The 15,446-nt window shown below is 37.0% G+C and overlaps 1 protein-coding gene and 1 pseudogene across 2 annotated transcripts in view; one reads left to right on the plus strand and one right to left on the minus strand.

The window, feature by feature from the left end:
* The first annotated feature begins 10,487 nt into the window (after nt 1–10,487).
* On the plus strand, nt 10,488–11,879 carry LOC124075548 (aldo-keto reductase family 1 member B10-like; annotated as a pseudogene).
* Nucleotides 11,880–13,750: 1,871 nt separating this feature from the next.
* The window catches only part of Pdlim3 (PDZ and LIM domain 3), a 28,578-nt gene continuing 26,882 nt past the window's right edge, over nt 13,751–15,446 (minus strand). For both annotated transcript variants that reach the window (XM_046419024.2, XM_046419023.1), the window contains one exon: nt 13,751–14,474. In XM_046419024.2, coding sequence (XP_046274980.1) covers nt 14,285–14,474 — 190 coding nt within the window. In that variant the 3' untranslated portion in view covers nt 13,751–14,284. The remainder of the gene's footprint in view (nt 14,475–15,446) is intronic.

Raw genomic sequence — 15,446 nt, forward strand, 5'->3', positions numbered from 1 at the left:
CTTCAGCGGGTACAGACAGTAGTTAAGGAAGGCCCACAGACTAGATTGAGATTCCATACCATTGTTGAAATTTTATTTTCCTGTGGTTCTTTCTTATTTAAAGAGATTCAACTATCCTAGGTCAAATATCAGAAAAAAGGATGTCTTTTAAAGAGATAACAGGAGAATGTGTTGTCTAATTTGTGATTTGTCTCAGTGATGATGTTCATTAATTGGCTTTACTAAGGTGGTACCTGCTAAAATTCTCTGGTAAAGTTACTTTTGTTTCCCTTTGTAATTAATAAGTATTTTGTAGAGAAATACTTTACACTACGTAAAGATTCCCCTTATCACCAGCTTTTACTTTGTTCATTTATTTATATATTTTGTATGGATTAGTGTTTCCTGTTATTCAGTAGGTTCTATTGTATTATCTTCTGCTACTAACATTATTTATATTGTTCAAATTTCCCTAATTTGGCCAAGGACTGTTTTTGTGTAGTAGACTTCTATGTACTTTTGGCATGTTTCCTTCATTGCCGAAGTTTTTTTTTTTTTTTTTTAAATTTTCTTGACACAACCAGACATCCCAGGCTCAGTTATATTCTCCTTGCCCTGGCCCTGTGGTCAGCCATTTCTCCTCAGTTTAAGAGGAGAATGGATATGGTGCTGAGGGTGCATTTGCTGTTGCAGTGTAACTGCTCACAGGCCATCTTGGGAAGCTCTGTATTTGTACAGAAGTGCAAACATGCATTCATACATTTGCACACAAACACATTTACTCTCTGGATCTCTATATAACGGGGATCATAAGTTCATGACACCTCCAATTCCAGTCCAACACCACAGTACTCTTTCTAGGTTTTTCTTTCCAAATTTATAATTTCCTTTACCAACAATGAGAATCACAACATCCATTATCCATTATGGAGTCACTTCTCTGAGCAAAGTCCTACTTCCTGTGTGTTGTGCCCTCTCCTCCTGCTGCTGTACCTGGGCTCAGCACTCCATTGAGCTTCTCTTCTACTTTGACACTGTCCTCACTTCTTGGCTGGGTCTCCTGTTTGTGAAGATCCCCCCATCCTCCTTGGGTGCTGATGTCATCATGCCCCAGCCAGTTCCATGCAGGATCACTTGCTCACCCTATTAGGGATCTAACCTCTGACCTCAGTGCTCCTCTCTTCAGGGGTATCTTCTTTTCCTCCTTGGGATTAGACACCCAAACTTTGCTTTTTGCAAGATCCTGAAATGATTTTTTCATTTTTGTTTCCGGAAGCTTTGTTGTTTTAATTTTCATATTTACATTTGCTATTCATCTGAAATTGATTTTTATGAATAACAGGGGTCAATAGCCATTTTAAAAAATGTAAGTCTGTCTGATGCTATATTAATTGCAAAGAATATAATTTCTTGTATTATCTATATTTTTGAATGTATTTTTAAAATGTCTGTTTTTTTTCCTATGGAAACTCTCCAAAATCTATCATCTTGACCCTAAAGTTACTCATTGCTATGTTGTGAAACTCGGATAAAGTGATTATTTGCTTATCTAGAAGACAAATTAGAACTAGTGAAAGAGAATAGTAGTAGAGAACTAGGTAAAAGAGAATAGTACAATCAGATTTCCTTTGGACTTTCAAAATGGGGAAAATTCCATTATCCTGGGTGAACCAGTAAAAACTGGTTCTTCAGATTCTTCCAAGTTATTTGACAGCTCTTGAGTACTCAGTCTTCTACAGCACTCAGATTCTCCATGCACAGGCAAGAAAGGGTTAGTGATATCCAGAGAAACCTGTCATATTATGCAGTCTGCTTGCTCAGATCTCTGGGTCACTGTTTGTGAAGATCTCCTGCTCAGATGACACTGAAGGATTTGTGTCTCATTTGAAAATAGGTCAACAATGTTTCCTGTTTCAAAATACTCTGGGGGACCTTAGGTTTCCTCCCTCTATGTGTAATTATTCCTTCAATAATTGCTTTTGTTGAAATATTCTTGCTGACACTTCATGGTGTTGATGGATTGTGCAATTTTATGAACAAAAGTTGTTTTAATATAGGATGGTTATAAGGAACTTCTCGAAAACTTTTTAAAAACTGGCCAATATTAGACTTCCTGATGCTGAAACTTTGATTTTGCCCAAATCAGCATGTCTTAATTTTTTTTTCCCATAATGTGTTAGAATTCTCTGAAGTAAGTTAGTATTTCATGTAAATTTTGTAAACATATAGAGAAAGCATAAACATGTTTAAACTAGTATAAACTAGAGCTAAGGACTTCTGTTTCTTGATATAGTATCACATTTCACCTGTACTATCTTCTCCACATGGTGATACTGTTTCTATTTCATTTGATCTCATGTCACATAGAAAGTAGAGCAATAACTAGGAGATAAACTTTCTCTGGTCTCCTATGTTGATCAGACTACCAACTGCTCTGAAAAAAAAAATCTGTGACCTTTTTTGATTGTGAAGTTCATTGCTTAAAGAATGGAATTAAAATCTTTACTACAACTTAAAAAATTGTGAATCACAGTATTTCACAATCTTTGAATTCTCCTCTTAGAGCCCTCACCTGTTAACTGACAGCTGCAGATTTAAGAATCTGGAACAAATTCAAGAGCATTGAAGAAAACAAGCTAGTCAAATCTATTCTTAGAAACTTATTACCAGGCTAAAATACTTTTCTGGGGTTTCTAGCTTCATAAGATCTTTTTTTTTTAAACCTGAGATCACAAGGCTATCATTAATCATAGATGACATCTTTAGTAATATAACAAGTGACTAAGCCACCCTTAAGATATAACAAATTTGGGCAGTTGTTTTTTGAGCCCAGAGAAGACCAATACGCTAGTCTTGGGTGACTTATGGGCCTTTCTTCCACAGCTCAAAGGCTTGATTCAAATGAAAACACCTCTATACTCAGTCTTCATTAACTTGCCTTTAGTGTGAATTTTTTTTAAGAAATGTTTTTGTAGTTGTAAATGGATAGAATACCTTTATTTTGTTTATTTTTATTGGTGCTGAGGATCGAACCCAGTGCCTCACGCATGTGAGGCAAGCGCTCTGCCACTGAGCTACAGCCCCAGCCCCATGTGTGAATTTTAACTTGATTCTATCTATATAAGAGAATAAACTCCATAACCAAGGATAATCACCAGCTTCGGCTCTTAGGAAGCTGCTTGCTGCTTTTAAGAGGAATTACTTAATATTCTTAAAAATTTATTATATTTGTTTTTGCAGTACCGGTGATTGAATCCAGGGATGTTTGGATGGTAAAACATCCACTGAGCTATGCCCTCAGCCCTTTTTTATTTTAAATTTTGAAATAAGATCTTGATAACTTGTTGAGGCTGACCTTGAACTTGTGATCCTAAGAGGACTTATTTAGAAGTACAATGGGGTTATTGAGAGAGTGAAGTTAGTCTGACTCTAGGAAGTTTCATATACTAAAGGGATAGAGACAGAGAAATATCAAGGTATCTTAAGAATAAATAGGTGTTAGGAAAAGAGAGAGGTTTTTTTTTGTTGTTTTAATTTGTTCTTTATAGTTATACATAACAGTAGAATGTATTTTGACATGTTGTACAAACATGGAGTATAACTTCCCATTCTTGTGGTTGTACATGATGTGGTGTTACTCTGGTCATATACTCATCTATGAGAATAGGAAATTTATGTCCAATTCATTCTATTGTCTTTCCTATTCCCATCCACCCTCCCTTCCCTATATTCTCCTTTGTCTAATCCAAAGAACTTCTATTCTTCCCTTGCCTCCACTCTGCTTATTGTGAGTTAGCATCTGCATATCAGAGAGAACATTTGGCCTTTGGCTTTTTTGGGATTGGCTTATTTCACTTAGCATGTTAGTCTCCAGTTCCATCCATTTACCGGCAAATGTCATAAAGTCATCCATCTTTATGGCTGAGTAATACTCCATTATATACATCATATTTTCTTTATCCATTTATCTGTTGAAGGGCACCTGTGTTGCTTCCATAGCTCAGCTATTGTGCATTGAGCTGCTGTAGACATTGATGTGGCTGTATGCTGATTTTAAGTCCTTTGTGTATATGCCAAGGAGTGGGATAACTGGGTCAAATGGTGGTTCCATTCCAAGTTATCTGAGAAATCTTCATAGTGCTTCTGAGTGGTTGCACCAATTTGCAGTCCCACCAGCAATGTATGAGTGTACCTTTTCCCCACATCCTCGCCAACACTTGTTGTTACTTGTTTTCTTAAGAGTTGCCATTCTGACTGGAGTGAATGAAATCTCAGTGTAGTAGAGTACTTGATTTGTAGGGTAAGAATAAGATTCACTGATAGAGAGATTGAGTAGAAAAAATGAATAGGACAGATCTTGAGGAATAGAGTAATAGGTATGGTTTGGACTAAGAAGAGGAGAATTAACAACAGTCTTTTAAAATGTGTGACGTTTTGGCCATTTGCTAGAGATGATAGAGGCAGAAGCAATAGTGAGCTCATTTCTCTGTAACCAGATACTCAGGTCATCAGTGTTTGCTCTGTGAAGTTTCCAGAGTGGGTGTAGGGGTTTATCAGTCTCAGCACATTTAGAAGCAGTAGTCTTCTAAATTGAGGAGTCTTTAATTCAGCTCACAGAACTGAGTTCTCTTTTCCTTGGAGCTAAACTCCTTTCTGGTTTTTAGACATTGGCCAGCTGCCCTGCCTCAGGTCAGTTTGCCACATATCAATAGTAATAGCACATTTCCCTAGCCCTGTAAGGATACCACTACTGTGTACTTCCAACGGAGCTAATGCATTTTAAATAACACATCTGTTTTTTGCTTCACTTCTATTGTGAGCCATGGCATGAGTCAGAGGTGTCATTTGTGACCATGGAACAGAAGGAAACTTCTAAATTGAACCAAGAATCTGGCCCCATTGACAGCACACCCTTGCTAAATGGAATGCCCAACCCAGTTGACACTGAAGAAGACATTTCAAGTACAGATTGCTGAATGTATGAGCTGGCAGAGGTCTTAGAGGTCATCCATTCCATCTTTCTGAATGATGGCAGGGCTGCAGCAGGAATCCACATCCTTACCCAGAGCTCTTTCCAGACAAACATGACATCTTTACATAGTAACATCACTGTTTGTCATTTTTTATTATTCCACACTACTTTTTCTAGTTCTCCGGGAAGAATTTATTTTTAATTATAAAAGAACGAACATAGACTTTAAAGTAAAGTGATATAAATGACCCAATATAGAGGGGGAATTTTAATGATGTTTAGAATTCATAGATTTAAGGATTCCCAAACTGTATTTATTACTTGTTACTAGGTAGGTTGGTGAATTTAAATGCTGTTTTTTATTCTACTTGTTTGGTTCTGCATAAAAATTAAATTCTCTGAAACTTTTCCTCATCTGTAAAATATTTATTTGCAAAGTTGTTGTAAGGCTTAGAAATAAGGTATGAATGTGAGCAATAAATTATGTCAAGTTTTATAAAGCATTCAATTAAAAATATACATATATACTCAATTAATTATATGTAGTCATCAGAGGGAGATTAGTTCTCTTTGTAGGTACAGGGTCATAACTTATGGGAGTTGATGCTGCCATATTTTGCCTTTGTATTTGGATTTATAATATTTAGTGATAATTTAGAAACCATGAATTACAATCTTTAAAAGTAAAGGTACTGAAATAAAATAACTTTCATATACATACCAATGTTTATAGCAGCATTTTTAACAATAACTAAAAGGTGGAAACAAGCTATACATCCATTGATAGATGATTGGATAAGCAAATGTGGTATATTGATACAATGGAATATTCAGTTTTAAAAAGGAATATAATTCTTTACATGCTACAACATGGATGAATCTTGAAAGCATCTTACTAAGTGGATAAAACCAAAGGACAAATATTATATGATACTATCTGGAATAGGCATATTCAGAGTAAGAAAATGCAATGAGAGGTTACCAAGGATTGAGATGGAAAGGGGAGTTATTATTTAATGGGTCCAGAGTTTCTGTGTGGGGATGATGAAAAAGTTCTGAAATGGATATTTATAATTGTTGTACAACACCACAAATGCTCTTAATATCACTGAATTATATACCTAAAAATAGTGAATGTTATGTTATATATATGTGTGTGTGTATGTGTGTGTATAAAACCATAATAAAAGGATACCAAAATAAGAAAATAACTGTTACCTAGAATTCTTCATGGATTGAAAGAGCCTTTACAAATGACACTGAAATAAAAAAGTTTCAGAAAAACTAATATGGAGCAAATTTGCCTCTTACATATCTTCCCTAAAGAATAAATAAAGGAACTGTGGAACCAACCTAGATGCCCTTCAGTAGATGAATGGATAAAGAAAATGTGGTATACATACACAATGGAATAGTATTCAGCATTAAAAGAGAATAAAATCATAGCATTTGAAGGTAATGAATAGAGTTGTAGAATATAATGCTACGTGAAGTTAGCCTATCCCAAAAAAACAAACACCGGATGTTTTCTCTGATTCATAATGTGGTTGGGGGTGGGCATGGGAAGATTAGATAAACTCTAGGTAGGGCAAAGGGGAGGGAGGGGAAGGGAGAACGTATGGGGTAGGAAAGATGGAATGAGATGGACATCATTACCCTAAGTACATATATGAAGACACTTATGGTGTGACTCTACTTTGTGTACAACCAGAGATATGAAAAATTGTGTTCTATATGTGTAGTATGAATTGTAATACATTCTGCTGTCATATATAACATATTTAATAAAAGAATAAATAAAGGGAGTTCTTAAAGATTCAAACATGGAAATGCAGAAAGAAATGAAGAGTAATGAAAAGGTCAACACATGGAACAAAGTTACAAAAGAGTATTTGCTATATGATTTTATTTATATGAAGGTCAAACTTTGGTGTTCTAAAAATCAATATATGGTATTAGGAGCTGGCATAGCAGAAAACTTTAGAGACTAGGGTATATTAGTAAATGACAGAGGGCTGGAGTAGGCTTAGAAAGCTAGCCATATCTCATTTCTTCACCCATGGATGATCACAGGTCACCTATTTCTTCACTCATTGTGAATAAACTCATTGTGTTGTGTGTACACTGGTGGTGTGGATACCTTTCAGTATGTGTTTTATCCTTTAATAAAACATGTTAAAAATTGAATTGACCTGAAGAGTATCTCAATTCTGAAAGTTAAAGTCAAAAGGATGAATTGAGTATTGAACCAGTGATCATTTTTTTCCCTGTTCCTAATAAAAGAAGTCATTTGAGAGGCATTTAAGTGTTTGCCACCATAGTATTTTTCTCTAAACAATATGCTAAGGTTTCTGCCACTTGAGACCATCCTTTAGATTAAAGAATAGTTGAGAACAAAATATGAATATCTGACATAAATAAGGTTAGCAGAAAATTATGAGTACTTGTTAGCGTGAATTAATCTGTTAGAGTAGCTGGCAGATTAAGCGCTAATCAGAGAAACTGGGGTCAAGGACAAATGTATCCTTGAGGAGGAATGAAAGGTTTGCAGAATGAAGTCATCGTCTAGAAGGATGGTGTTTGGGAACTTTGGAAACTCAGATGCAGCAACTGGAATCCTAGATGCAAGAAACGGTAGGCCAAGCAGCATCGCAGGAAATGGCACCAATTGGTAATATGCAGGTGCTCATGTGTGACATTGGGACCATAGCCTAAGTGCTTTAATGAGCCAGCTATGTGCATACCAAATTATTTATTTATTATATATTATTTATTTATTATTTTTTAATCTGTTCTTTTTAGTTATACACGACAGTAGAATGTATTTTGACATATCACACATATATGGAGTATAACTTTCCATTTTTGTGGTTGTACGTGATGTGGAGTTACACTGGCCATGTATTCACATAAGAACATAGGAAAGTTTCATCTGATTCATTCTACTGTTTTTCCTATACTTATGATGGGTAATGCATAAACACTTGGGCTTTTTGACTTGTGTCCTTTGTGAAAGGAGGTGGAATGGGAATTTGGCTTTGTGAGAAGTAGATCTCAAACTTATAACAAATTTTTGCTCTTGGTGCTGAAATAGATAATATGCATACTATTTTTTTTTTTTTTGGATACCAGGGATTGAACTCAGGGCCACTTGACCCCTGATCCACATCCCCAGCCCCTATTTTGTATTTTATTTAGAGACAGGGTCTGAATTGCTTAGCGCCTCACTTTGGCGGAGGATGGCTTTGAACTTGCAATCTTCCTGCCTCAGTTTTCCAAGCCGCTGGGATTATAGTCATGTGCCATGGCGCCCAGCCCATGTATACGTTTTAACCAGATGAATAATGAAAGAAATGAATGAATAGAGTAATTTTCATCCCTAACAAAACATTTTGTATTTTATATAGACTTAAAGTCAGTTTTTACAGGATACTTATGATGGGAATGGTAGTTAGGTCTTAGACATTTATTTTTTGAATTATGGATATGTAATTATGCTGATAATTCATAAATCAAGATGTGCTATATCCCTTATTTCTAGAGAGAAGAAAACTTTTTTTTTTTAATTATCCACCTACTTAGACAAAGTTCTCAGGTATTTGAAAAGCTAATGTTAATATCTGATTTTAGGTTTGATAATCAAACAATCAAATAGAGAGTTGATAATGTTTCTTCAAAATATGGAAGTCATTATGATAAAGCAACCACATATTATAGGTATTTAGTTCTAAAATTAATCACATGCAACATTCTAATCAGCTTTAAAAAGTTAATTTATAAATATGGGCAAAAGTATTAAAAGACTATTTTGTTATGTCATCTTAACCTTTCTTTCTCAGTGGGTACTCAATAAATATTTATTGAGTGCTCCCCACGATGGCCGGAGACCTGAGAGCATAATCATTACATGTCATATACTTAAAGCAAATGGCTTATTGACTTGTTATGCCTCATTCTTTCTTCAATCTTCTTTTTTATGTTTAAATACAGATGTCATAGTGTAAAAAAAGAAAAGAACTTTAGGCCATGGTGACATGATAATAAAGAGTAATCATTAAAAGTAGCAGTTTTTCTTAGGACTGAAATCAGATCTGTTCCAAGGACAATTTGACAGATGTTTGTGAATAAAGTAGTTAAGAAACCCAAAGCTCCATTCTGCTAATCTTGGAGTGTACACTTATTGGGCAATTAGGAAACTTTATCTTAGTGGGTCACATTAACCATTAAGCTTTATTCTATCCTGCCTACCAGGTTGCAAAAATATGATAACTAGAATTGTTTTCATTCAATCAATCACCTTTTCAGTAGAGTGTGGCAACTCTCTCCTAAGTTCACTCTGAAAAACAGTAATTTAGTTAATCACCAGTCCAAAGTTCATAGAAGCCCTATTCTTAATTATGGATAGCTTAATTGATTATAGTTAGCTTTCAAAAGCTTATAAATTTGTGAATAGTGACTAAATCTGTTTTCTAAGAAAATATGCTATTATGTGAGCTAAAGTATAAACTGGTTGTCATTCTTTGCTCATGGCATGAATTTCTATGTATAATTCCTATTATGAATTCATTATTAAAGGACAAATGGTGTAAGGAAGAAATCTTGCTTTTATATTTGTTTGATTTTTTACAAAGTTTGAATCTCTCTCCCCACCCACCCTGGGGATTGAACTCAAGGGCACTCAACCACTGAGCCACATCCCCAGCCCTATTTTGTGTTTTTATTTTTTTAGAGACAGGGTCTTACTGAGTTGCTTAGCACCTCACTTTTATTGAGGCTGGCTTTTATTGCTCACAATAAAAAGGTCCTCCTGCTTCACCATCTTCTCCTGGATATCTTCTGGAGATATCATGGTCCTCCTGCCTCAGCCTCCTTAGCCACTGGGATTACAGATGTGCATCACCATGCTTGGCCAAAAGTTTGAATCTCTTATCATTTCAATGTTGTTATTTTCATTCTTGTTCTGTGTCTTGTATATTTTAGAACAATTTTTATATAACATGTATTTCTATTTCTTTACTCTGTAGTTAATTTTTTCCATGTTTAAATTTCTAGCTTGAATTCTTAAAAGAACATTTTTTTATTCAAAATACTGAATGTGAAATGTAAGGGCATGCTTAATTGGCCTTAGTCACATAGTTTAAATTATCCCATTTAAAACATATCTCTTCTCTGGGGTGTGGTGGTGCATACCTGTAATTTCAGAGATTTGGGAGGGTAAGGCAGAAAGATTTCGAGTTCAATTCCAGCTTCAGCAACTAAGTGAGGCTCTAAGCAACTTAGCAGGACCCTATCTCAATAACAAACAAACAAACAAAACAAAAAACAAATAAATTTTAAAAAGGTCTGGGGATGTGGCTTAGTGGTTAAGTGCCCCTGGCTTCAATCCCTGGTGCAAAAACCAAACAAATAAAATAAAAAATAAACAAAAAAACCCCAAAACATATCTCTTCTAAATTTCAGATTAGAACTATACTATTTTATTTTTATTATAAAAACCTCTTGAAGACACTAGATATCTATCTGCTCTTTCAGAACCATTTCCAACCATGGCTACCTTTGTGGAGCTCAGCACCAAAGCCAAGATGCCCATTTTGGGTCTGGGCACCTGGAAGTCTCCCCTAGGCAAAGGCAAAGAAGTTGTGAAGGTGGCCATTGGTGCAGGATATCACCACATAGACCGTGCCTACTCCAATCAGAATGAGAATGAGGTAGGAGAAGATATCCAGGAGAAGACGGTGAAGCAGGAGGACCTTTTTATTGTGAGCAAGTTGTAGTGCATCTTCTTTGAGAGAAATCTTGTGAAGGAAGCCTGTTGGAAGACCCTCAAGGATCAGAAACTAAACTATCTGGATGTCTATCTTATTTATCGGCCCCAGGGATTTCTGTCTAGGAAGGACTTTTTTCCACAAAGATGATAAAACCAACAACCTCATTGGTAAAATAACAGTCTTGGATGTCTGGGAGGTCATGAAGGAGTGGAGGATGAGGAGTTAGTGAAAGCACTTGGTGTCTCCAGCTTCAATCACTTCCAAATGGAAAGGATCTTGAAGAAACCCGGACTCAAATGGAAACCAGTGACTAAAGAGGTTGAGTTTCACCCATACCTCACCCAGGAGAAAATGATCCAGTACTGCCACCCTAAGGGAATCACTGTCATAGCCTACAGCCCCTTGGGCTCTCCAGGTAGACCTTGGGCCAAATCAGAAGACCTTTCACTACGGGAGGACCCCAAGATTAAGGAGATTGTCGCAAAACACAAAAAAAATCCTCTGCTAAGGTTTTGATCTGGTTCCAGATTCCGAGAAATGATCCCCAGGTCTATGACACCAGAACACATTGTCGAGAACTTTCAGGTCTTTGACTTCAAATGGAGCCATAAGGAGTTGGCAACCATACTCAGCTTCAGCAAAAACCGGAGGGCCTGTTTTCTGGCTGACCAGGCCCGTTTGGCAGAATACCCCTTCAATGCCGAGTACTGAAGCTGAATCTCCTGATGAAACACCTGGTGGATTCTTTCTCTTCACTGAAGTGGAACTCCCTCTCCCTGAGGCCTATCTTAGCCAAGTTTATATGAAGTCATACTGTGCCTGACCTTGTCAGAATCTAGGCAAGGTTTAACAAAATTTTTTTATTGGTACATTATAATTGTACATAATGGGATTCGTTATGCCCTAATTGTACATGCACGCAACATTAGTTGCTCAGTCTCCTTCCCAGAACCTTCCTTTCCTTCCCCTTCTCCCTCTCCCAAAGGCAAGGTTTTGTTTAGATCCATATATTGAACTAGGAGAAGACTTATCACAGGCAAGTGTATGACTCAGATGAGCAAGTGACTGTTTCTTCCACCTATTTGTCTGAACAAATGTTTGTTAAACAACAGGATCTCTGCTAACACTGAGGATGTAAAATTTAAAAAATTAAAAATAATAAAAAGCTACTTATTAAACAATAACTTAAGCAGTTCATCGTGTAATCTACTACATATATGTAAAATATAATTTTAAGGAAAATACCAACTAATGTCTAGTATACAGTGTACATTCATATACAACATAATGCCTAATGTACGCTTTTTTTCCTGAGTCATTTATTCTTACTTAATTTGTTCTTTTTTTCAGTATGCAACACCTACCATTGGCTGTGTGTCCATATTCCAGTTCAAAGATGTTCTGCCTCACTTTTTCTGGACAATACAGACTTACTGGGAAATGCTGGGGAGTATGTTTGAGCATGTAGGGGGACAAAGGAACTTACTTCCGGGATTAAGAGATTTTTAAACAGCTTCCACTCAGTCCTTCTTATGGTAGTTACACCTTTATTGTCTAGTCCCAAAGTGCCTTGTCCTGTTAATTCTGAAGATTCTAGAGAGTAAAGGGGTTGGTTTTCAGTTTCTCATTGCTACATTAGCTTTAAACTTTCTCAGGTTTTCTAAGCCAATGATAATTCATTCACTCTCTAGTTTCCAAATATTTAAGTTTCCCAGGACAAAATATTTAAAAATAACCTTTGCATAAAAATGTATTTTGGCTCTCTGCTTCCTTGCGTGAAGTTCTGAGCTGCTTTCCTCAGCCATTCCTCTCTGCCATGATGTTCTTCTTTACCTCTGACCCACAGCAATGGATCTGGCTGTTTGTGGACTGGGACCTCTGAAACCATAAGCTCCAAGATAAACTTTTACTCCTTTAAAAATGTATTTTGGATACATTCATATTTTTATCTCAATCATTTCTTATTTTTTAAATAGTTCTGTAAATAAATATTTGGGCATAGGAGTTGCATCTCAAATGTGTACAGGGGCCAGGCAGGTATTCCGGCTCTTCTCACTGAGTCAGATCTCTGATAAAATAAGTCTTGGATGCCTGGGAGGTCAGAGTCAGAAGTAATTAGTTAATAAGTTTGGGAGAATCCCATAGCAATAAAACTGGTGTCCTATCTGGGACACCCCAGGAGGAGAACACTTGCTCTAGGTTAACAGGCAGCTGCAGTAGGGTAGAGAAGCCTGTGTGCTGAGGTGGGGAGAGAGAGGGCCCGAGAGAATTCCCATCTCTCCACCTGCTGCTTCCCCATGGTTTGAACTTTGAGGAGACAGTTTCAGAAGTTCCCATGTGTCCCTGATGAGGAACATGGGAAGGAGGTGAGAGATGCAAGTCAAGGGCATTGCCACGAGGGCCACGAGGCTGAGAGGCAAGGTAACTCCAAGAGCCTACATGGCAGACTGCCTGGGCCAGAGGCCAGATGGAGTTCATGTTTGATATGCAAAGGATGCTTGACTCCTTGGGAGGCTGAGCTAAGAGTTCTGGAGATGGTGGTGGAGATGGGGTTATTGCTTGGTCCCATGTTGAGAAACAGACCCCAAGTGAAACCATGGATTTCAGCAATGGATATAAGCAGGACACAGGAAATTGGTTGTCTCTACCTTTTTTAAGATGTCTCTTAAATTGTCTACTCCTAGAGATGCTATCTTAGGAAGGAGGAGGAGGCAGTGGTAAATCATTGAGTGCATACAAACAGCCTTGATGGACTTTGAAAATTCCATTTGCCTGAGTGTTTATCTGAAAGGGACATTTCAATTGAAAGAGACTGTATCAAAGCCAAGTAAACTTAATCAGAATTAACTTTAACTAGAAAATTTAAATGCTCCTCCCATCAGCAGAAAAGTTGGGCTCTTAAGAAAGAGTGAGTTATATAAACCAACAAATATTAAAATATTTGGGTGTTTTTGTACATGTCAAGATATGATTTGGCCCTTTCATTGAAATATTGATTTTAACTAAATTCATGGAGTGCCACATCATTAGGTATTTTAAAAACATTTTACATATTTATTATGTTTGTTGCATTCAGTGATATAGATGTTTGAATATGAAACCAGAGAAATCCTGGGAATTTGGACATGCATGCTAATAATTAAAACAGATACAGACAGCTGCAAATTATGTTAGAATACAAGACTATTGTTTGGTATTTAGCACAATTTCCAAAATCAACTTGTCTAGGAAAGACAACTCGACTCCCCCAAATATCTTGATGTTTATGCTTTGAATGATCATGTTATAAATGCAAATTCTGAAGCACGACATACAAAAAAAATATTGCTCTAAATGTTATTATTGCTATCCCCCAAAGATAAAAAGAGTTGCAAAACATAGCTAAACGTATGTTTTTGTCATAGAGCAGGCATCTGTCTTCCCTTTTTTTCCCCCTCCAATAAACATCTAAAAGCTTTGGCTTTAGGTTCGGAGTTGACAGTTGCCATGGTCCTACCCAAAGCCATTCCTTGCGTGCGAATGTGCGTGGGTGCGTGCATGTGAGCCTGCTCCGGCTGCAGGGGACTTAAGCTTTGGGATACAGAGTAACCATGTCGTATCCCTCCGGAGGCCTCGTGCGGGCTCTTGCGTGAGTTTCACAGTAGAGCTCCCCCTCCACGAAGAAGTAGCCCTTCTGTTTGAGGTTGAGGTTACAGTCTGCGCACACGAAGCACTCAGGATGCCGGTACTTATCCCGGGCCTTCACAACCGCACCACTGTTGGGAGGAACAAGTTCAAGTGAAAAACAGAGTACGTGACACAAAGGGGGAGAACACAACACAGAAGGCAGGTGTTATCTGCTTCACATTCTGGAAACAACAGTTGTCTCCAGTTGTAGATCCGCCCAGGGCGGTGACAGTTATGTGACAGGAAGGTGGGAGACAACCAGACTGAATCATCCCGTGCTCCTCTCTGGGGTTGATGTACGAATATTTTTTCATATCATCAAACAAGTAGTTTGCAGACAAAAAACCAACCAACCCAACAACCCATAGGATCCTATACCGAGTTCTTTCCTCTTTGAAAAGAGACCTGATATAGATAAGACAAACTCTGCAAAGATTCTCAGGGAGTGGATGGATTTGCCTTTACTGTGGTGGAAACAGTTTACTCCAACTTAGTGCAATAATTGCTTTTGGTGACATCATGACTTTTTTTTTTTTTCTTTAAGATTCTCTCTGCTCCCAAGCGACCTGCTCTACTCTTTCCTGTTTCACATTCCTCCCCTGGTTCCAATCAGGCTCATTCCCCACTGCCCTCTTCCTATGTAGCCTAAATCACTTGACAGATGTTACTGCTTGGGTGCCTGAGCTTATGATAGGGGAATAGCAAAAAGAGGTGAGACAAGTGGCTACATGAGACACATGTAGCACAGAGATTCTAATAATCTGGTTCACTTGAAAATGCCAGTTAGCAAGCATGGCTATTTAAACATGAAGTCTGTTGAAATGGAGCCTGACTATTTAGAAAAATCATATGTTAACATTTGTGTAACTTAAGCAAATGGGTAAAGATAATGTGTTTTAATTAACAACCTGATGATCCCTATATTTGTTTCTCTCTGTTTACAGAGAAAAGGAAGTATTAAAAGGTTATATATTAAAGAAGGGAGGGCTTTTAAATTACAATTCTTGGAAATTATATTTAAAAACACATTTGGGCATTTTTTTCACAAGAGTTATTTATGA

The sequence above is a fragment of the Marmota monax genome, unplaced genomic scaffold (genome assembly GCF_021218885.2).
Source record: "Marmota monax isolate L192 unplaced genomic scaffold, Marmota_monax_Labrador192_F-V1.1 WCK01_AAM20220418_F8-fsc00345, whole genome shotgun sequence".
In the NCBI taxonomy this organism is placed as follows: Eukaryota; Metazoa; Chordata; class Mammalia; order Rodentia; family Sciuridae; genus Marmota; species Marmota monax.